We start from the raw sequence: 7,082 nt of genomic DNA on the forward strand, positions 1-7,082 counted from the left end.
AAATTGCAAGCTAAAGTATTCTGTAAACTTTCTTGCTGGTCTTCAAAGACATACAATCTAATCCAGCAGACCCACAAAAAGTAACTCCTGAATTAGCTTATGACAAAGTTTTCAGTATTCACAAAAATTACACAGTACGCAGGTATATAATAGGGGGGTATTCGGATATTTCTATATATAGTATCCCTGATTCCTCCGAAACAAAAAACAACCAGAAAATTCACAGAAGATAATAACTAGCTAGTCTGATATTTCCATGGAGAACACTGTAAATTAGAGCAAGAATCTGTCCATGTGCTTGTGCAGGCACCTTCAATCCCATCACAACACTTGCAGACAACTCCAAGTGAAGCCAAGGTCAGCGTCTGCGAGCCTCCTATAACAATCACCAAACCAAGAACACAAAAATAAGCTTATGTCAAGTAAATAAAACTGATCTGTGCTTATAAATCCAGAAACAAGCACTCAGAAAAAGAATGAGAAAATATATAGAGGATTACCTTGAAGATGGGATCTGAGGGAGAGTGGTCTTGCTTCTGCAACGGAGGGTTTCTGTGAAACTGAAGAAGCCAAGACGAGAAGAAGAGGGAGCAGAAGAAGCAGAGAAGGACACTTATTGATACTCATGATGGCTCCCAGATACAGAAAACCCTCAGAAGAGGGTTTTAAGATGAAGCAGAGATGGTGGACTTATAGAGTCCAGAGAAAGGCAAAAGGGAATTGCGCGGAAAGTCTCCAAACCATAAATGATTGTGGTTATGGTGGTAGTCCCAACCAATGAGAGAAAAATAAAAGTTAGGGCTTTATCTAGAAGAGACAATATTTTATTGGGAAATTTTATTTTTTTAAAAAAGAGGTGGGGCCGGATTTTTGGTGGGAGTAATAAAGTAATGAATAGGGAAAGGATAGGAAGCGGAACCAGTAATTATTGTTTTGATAATCAGTTTAAAGGGATGTTTGGCAACTTCCAAATCATGGTTTCAGACGTATTTTTTAGCAAAACGAAATAAATTCCTTCACATATTTATTTCGTAAACCGTAAAAGCGTTTCTGAAATTATGATTTGGTTTTTATCCAAACACCCCTTAAACTCATCAAATTTGTATCGTCTATATCTTATTTTGATGGTCTGGATTTGATTTTTTTATTTTTATTTGTTTAAAATAATTATTTTAATATGAATAAAATCTAAAATAAAAATAATTTCTTAAATATATTTTTTAAAAAATATTTTTATTTAAAATAATTAATTAAAAATTTTAAATCTAGACTATTCAAATCAGATGTAGACAATTTAAATCAGATGAGTTTAAGACGTTTATGAATGAATACTGAAACTGATTCTATGGGCTTCCCGGAAGAGAGAGGGAACGAAAGACGAAGATCACACACGTTTTCCACTTAATTACGTCTCCATTACTGTGAGGACTCAGAAGGTCGGTGACCCTTTACCTTCTTTTGGGCCCTTCCCTTTGTTGTATTTATGCTTCAGCTGAACTGAGAAGTTAGAACCCATGACCTATCATTATCATATTCAAGTTTTATTATTCAAAATCTAATTATATAGAATGCCAAATAAAACTGCCACTTGGTTTGCACCGGAGAGAACAACGACAGCTGATACTTACTGAACTGGAATTGGTCAGCTACGCCCTTTTTATACTCTCTCCATTACATGCCAGTTTTGGGTTGGACAAAAGAATGAGATTTATTTTATTTTCTTATATTATGTATTATATTATACTACTTTCGGTCCTAATTATAAGAGATAGTTAACTAATTTGAGGAGATTAAAGAAGTAAATTGAATTAGTTATTTGTCCTAAATAGATATTGTCTTTCCTAAAATATCCTTACTAATCAAGTATATTGACTAGAACTATTGTTGTTAGAAGGGCTACTTTGGAAAAATATATATATATGAGAGATAAAGTGGATTGTGGTCTTATATTTAGGACCAAAATAAAAGTCAAACAGGGTCTTATATTAAAGACCGGAGGTAGTATAAATTTATTATTTGTATTTATATCTAAGTGCAAAAATTTATCGGAAAATAATTTTGGAAAACAATTTTGTTGGAAAATTGAATGCAATATAGACCGGCATGGTGCGTGAGGAACAAAGTGGGAGGGTAAAAAGGCCGTGAGCGGCAGGATTCGAACCTGCGCGGGCAGAGCCCACATGATTTCTAGTCATGCCCGATAACCACTCCGGCACGCCCACTGCTGGATGCAAGCCTAAAACAATTATAATGAAAGTTAAATAGACGAGCCATGACAACCACAAAACACATGAAGCTGGAGTTAACACCCAACGTTGGAGATGCGGGGTATCGATCCCCGTACCTCTCGCATGCTAAGCGAGCGCTCTACCATCTGAGCTACATCCCCACAGCTGAAGTTTTTCGCTACATAAATTAAATAAACATTTTTAATAAAAAATAATTCAATTAAAGTGTTAAATTTTTTTGGTTACCAATAGATACTTTTTTTTATTGATTATATAAAATTTTAAAAACCAAATATAAATGTTCAGTAAATATTACAAATTTGATGTTGATAATGAATATATTGGATATTAATATTATTTGATTGGCCGACGAGAAATTATTCTGTCTTAAACTAGTCGTTCAGAATAATATTGCAGTTATTCGCCCACAAAACAAGCAATACGGTAGTGTAGGTTTCATGTTCCAAGCAGACTTTAAAGATGGCTTTAAGATTGTCACTCTAGCCAGAGGGATGGCAGACATTGTTGGGCGAATTCAATTTACGCGGATAGAGAAAAGGAAGAAATATAAAGCAGTGATTGATCGGTACATATACGTAAAATTTACATTAAAATACTATTGCATTTATTTATAATTAATTTGGTATGGTGCTTGTGGGTACAGAAAATGGTGAAAACTGAAGTGAAGACCACAAACTTCTGGCAACAAAACCAATCACTTAGCTAATTACAATAAGTCAATAACTAATCAAAAAAGAAGGGGAGGAGGAAGGGGGGGGGGGAGGTACTTTCAGAGCAAAGATATTAGCGTCCGACACAGCATTAAATGAAATCCGAATCTCTCCGAAAATGTTGCAGGTCTGGATGAGTGTCCTGCCCAGGCCTCCGAGGATTCCTGCATTATCGGATACAAAAGAAAAAGTGTGTTAGTCTAACGACCTATCAGCATTCAGCATCTAATAACCTGATTAGAAATTAATAACAAAACTAGTGCATACTTCCGTGTTTGATAGCACAACCAGATCTTTCCAAAGGAAAGTGATATCAAGTTGTCAATAAGTACTACTTAGTCCAAACACAATAGCATTTAAACTTCTATACAATGATTAAAATCAATACTTAAGGGATCAAATTACAACTGTTTCCCTTTGTCTCACCAATCCTTTTCTTCTCTTTCTTTCTTTCTTTGTTTTTCCCCCCAAATTCAATTTTCCTCTACCACTTGTTTCACCTTTAACACCCTAGGTTAATGAAATACTCCATAAAACAGAAGAAAAAGCAAACGTATTCATCAAGAGCCTTTTATAAAGGGTTAAACAACAGATGACTTCATTGCTGTCATATAACAAATAATTTATCCATTCTCCCATACCTTGCAAACCTGTTGGGTTCAAAACCAGGAACGCCAGGGGGACCATATGGATCAAATCGAGCACCCGGAGGAACACCCCTGTTTAGATGGATAGATACAATAAAAAACATAGCGACGAAAATGCCCCAAGCCAGAGGGAGAGCAATGGTGGAAAAGGGCAAAATAATACTTACGGTTGTCCCCCTGGAAAACCAGGTTCTCCACCAATATCTCCAAACCAACGCGGGTCGTTAGGCCCTGCTTCCGCATTTATACACAACAACAATCATGATTATCTAAGAAGTGACAATCAGAACCTAATTACTTGCAATTATATTGATACAACATAGCTCATACGTACCTACAAGCATACTCCCACCAGTGCCAGGATTGCCCCTATATACCAGTAGAGAATTTTCAGGGGAAAAAGGAATTGTCAGAACAGCAACCAAAATAGCTCAGAACGGTGACTGAAAATAATATAAGGGCTTAAGGAGAGAGATACCTCATGGGGTAAACTCCAGCACCAGGCCCAGGGTACAGATCACTGACACCACCGGAATTTATGGGGGGATATATAACTCTGCAAAGGAAATGACAACCAAGAATGCAAACTTATGATCAATGGAAATTTACAAGTCACTTATCAAAGAGTTCTTGTTAAAATTGAGTTAGACATAATTATTATGACCATGTAAATTTTGAAGAGGAAAAGAGTGATAGTCAAGAAGGCATGGCACACATGAAATCAACTGCTCCAAGGCATATACGTATAAAAGGAGCATTGACCTCAATAGCCTGAGAGAACATAAAGATACACAAGCTCACGTGTTCTCAAAGGTCAGAGCTTAACTAATGTAACATTTAACACATGCAATTGTGATTCTGTTCCCACGTCTATTCCTGCAACCAACTGCCTCTATACGAACCATGCCTTTACTCTTAGTTTCGTAGGGGAAAGAAAAGACATGTTTGCTTTCCAGGCCTTAACATCATAGAGATAGCGATCACCATTCTACCCTGAGCAAGAGGGACTGGCCATGCAAGAATATTGGTACCATTTGGTACGAAACATTAAAAATGAGGGATAAGGATTGAAATTGAGATTAAGAAAATCTATTAAAAGAGTGTTTAACATGAGAGATTGCTTGTTACATGGGATTAGACAAAACCATGTATATGGATTGAGAAATACCACGAGGAGAAGTAGTATTTCCCAATCCTATCTCCATGGGTTGGCCTAATCCCATATAATAAGCAATTACCTATGTTAAAGATTTTTTTTAATGATTTTTTTAATTGTGATCATAGTTCGTATCCCTCATTTTCAATGCTTCGTACTAAACGGGACCATTGATTACGGTGAACAGGCAATCAGCTAATCTTAGTCACAATTATGACCTCATTTCATGATTAATCCATATAAAAATCACAAGGACAAATGGAACGGACATGACAAGAACTGGAATATGACTATATGAGTAACTATTCCATTCATATTCTGATTCCAAAAGGTTTCACTGTGTACCAAACATGCTCAGTATCTCTTCCTACAAGGTGGGCTCGATTGGTTTAAATTCAGTCCGTAAAGGACAACGGTCGCATTAGCCACAGACAGTAACTTTTCAGGGCTGCCAAAATTTAACAAGTCCATTTTTTTATCCCAAAAAAAAAAAAAATCTTAGCAGGAAAGCCGAAGGCAAAGTCTGATTCCGGTTTATATCATTTGAATACAAGGCTTTCACAGTTTCTCCTCCCTCCAGGATATGCAACACACAGGAGGCAGAGAGAGAGGTTCGCTGTGTTACAGAATCACAATTCAATGCACCAGCAGCATTTTGGCAGGATAAAAAAAAAAAATCCACTGGCAGCATCTAAACATATGTTGAACTGATTAAAATTAAAATCAGTATAGCAATGCGGACACTTACCCTGAAGGATGAATTCGAGGACCAGCTGGTTCACGAAATCCAGTGTCAGGCTGATGTACTTCTGGCCTTGATCTATCACCAGTTTCTGAGCTGTGAGAAGATCTGTGAAACAATTTTATAATGAGGATATCAGTACTCATTCACGGGGAAATGAACTTCATATATTAGCAAAGGTTCAGTTCAAAGAGCCAAAAATTCAAAACAAGGATAACAGCCAATTTTCTCATGCTACTTTCTTATACAAGCATATATAGGCCGGGATTTCAGTACTATTTTTCCACTGGGGTCTAGGTGGCTGGAGAATATACCAGTAAAGAGTTGCAAATGTAAGGGTGCTCATGCAATTCAGGCTTCTTGGTGATTATTTTCCCCACATAATAACCTAAGCTGGTGAGACCTCAACTCTCAAAATTCAGGTACAGGTTGAAAAATTCAAATTCCCCCCGGGGTTTTTTTTTTTTTTTGGGGGGGGGGGGTTCCCTACCTTCCAGGATTACTTGATGGGCTAGGTTTAGAGGAGTCCTCCAGTTTGGAGAACACTTCCTTGTCCAGACTCTTCACTAGCTTATCCAAGTTTTTGAATTGATCCGAATAATTGCCGTTTCCATTCTCTCCAGCATGGTCCCCAACACTAAAATCAGAAAACACAGGCCCCATAACCGTCAAATTTTTCAACAGAAGTTCAAAGTTAGTCGTTCAAACCACAAAAACAGATCCCTTACACAATCTCAAGATGTGCGGGCTCAGAAGATTCTTCAGACAAAGCATCAACAAGTAATTTATCATTCATCACAAGGCACTTGACCAAAACTTTCTTCGAACCCTTCTCAGGGTTCATGTAAACAAATGCGTACTCATCGTCCAGCTCGTTCCAGTGATCAACAGACACCTCATCTACACACAGATATCAAATTCAGCGAAGGGAAAAGTAAATTGGATTTTGAGACAGAGAAAAACACTGGGAGAAGTGAATACCAGTAGAGGGATTGGAAAGGGCGGAGTCAGAAACGGCCTGAGGACCCGTGGCAGTGAGGACATAACCAGATGCAAGGAAGGAAGCGTGAACGGCAAAAGCGATTTTATCGAACTTATTGCGAAATGTTGGCCTCGCCGCCCTAATCACGGCCATCACCGACTTGTCGCTAGCCATCGTCGTTTACGAGTTTCAGAGAGGAGGAAGAACCGAAGAACAAATAACGATGCTGCAGTTCGAAGTTACTGGGAGATTCCAGAAATTGAGACTGCGCGCGCCGGGAAGAGAACGCGGTCATCTCCGTCCTATCTGGGTCCGGTTTCTCTCAGCGTCATTTTTCTCTCTATCCCTCAGAAGCTTTGAATCGCGTCCGTCCATTTGATCTGAGCGATTAGAAAAAAGACACGTCATCTAACTTTTAAAATTGCTTATCCACCGTCCGTTTTCTTATAATCCTGACCGTCCCTTCAGTTCCTCATTTCTGCCAAATCTCTATCCATCTAAGAATGGAGCTTCCGCTTGCCTTTGTCGGGAAAATTTCTCTCCTTAGCCCTCCGTCTTCGAGCTTCCCTTTAATGCATTCTTCACAGACCACTGTC

The 7,082-nt window shown here is 38.1% G+C and overlaps 2 protein-coding genes and 2 non-coding genes across 5 annotated transcripts; all 4 read right to left on the reverse strand.

Moving 5' to 3' along the window:
• On the reverse strand, window positions 1-705 carry LOC114739535 (uncharacterized). Its single transcript, XM_028927607.1, has 2 exons — window positions 501-705; window positions 1-376 (listed from the first exon to the last, which is right to left on the reverse strand). Exons 1-2 carry the CDS (start codon window positions 625-627, stop codon window positions 237-239), a joined length of 267 nt encoding a protein of 88 aa, XP_028783440.1. The 5' UTR covers window positions 628-705; the 3' UTR covers window positions 1-236.
• A 1,435-nt stretch (window positions 706-2,140) lies between these two features.
• On the reverse strand, window positions 2,141-2,222 carry TRNAS-AGA (transfer RNA serine (anticodon AGA)). Its single transcript has one exon. It is a non-coding gene; the product is annotated as a tRNA-Ser (tRNA).
• Window positions 2,223-2,316: 94 nt separating this feature from the next.
• TRNAA-AGC (transfer RNA alanine (anticodon AGC)) lies at window positions 2,317-2,389 on the reverse strand. The gene has a single exon. It is a non-coding gene; the product is annotated as a tRNA-Ala (tRNA).
• A 418-nt stretch (window positions 2,390-2,807) lies between these two features.
• On the reverse strand, window positions 2,808-6,787 carry LOC114739533 (probable proteasome inhibitor). 2 transcript variants are annotated; one of them, XM_028927606.1, is made up of 9 exons: window positions 6,486-6,787; window positions 6,233-6,404; window positions 5,995-6,141; window positions 5,511-5,600; window positions 4,085-4,162; window positions 3,941-3,975; window positions 3,774-3,837; window positions 3,601-3,678; window positions 2,808-3,123 (listed from the first exon to the last, which is right to left on the reverse strand). In XM_028927606.1, exons 1-9 carry the CDS (start codon window positions 6,658-6,660, stop codon window positions 3,051-3,053), a joined length of 912 nt encoding a protein of 303 aa, XP_028783439.1. In that variant the 5' UTR covers window positions 6,661-6,787; the 3' UTR covers window positions 2,808-3,050. The 2 variants fall into 2 exon arrangements, with proteins under 2 accessions (XP_028783439.1, XP_028783438.1); XM_028927605.1 differs by having other exon boundaries at window positions 5,511-5,612.
• Between the last annotated feature and the right edge of the window lie 295 nt (window positions 6,788-7,082).

This window comes from Neltuma alba, unplaced genomic scaffold (assembly GCF_004799145.2).
Source record: "Neltuma alba isolate B1F8T4 unplaced genomic scaffold, ASM479914v2 tig00002863_pilon, whole genome shotgun sequence".
In the NCBI taxonomy this organism is placed as follows: Eukaryota; Viridiplantae; Streptophyta; class Magnoliopsida; order Fabales; family Fabaceae; genus Neltuma; species Neltuma alba.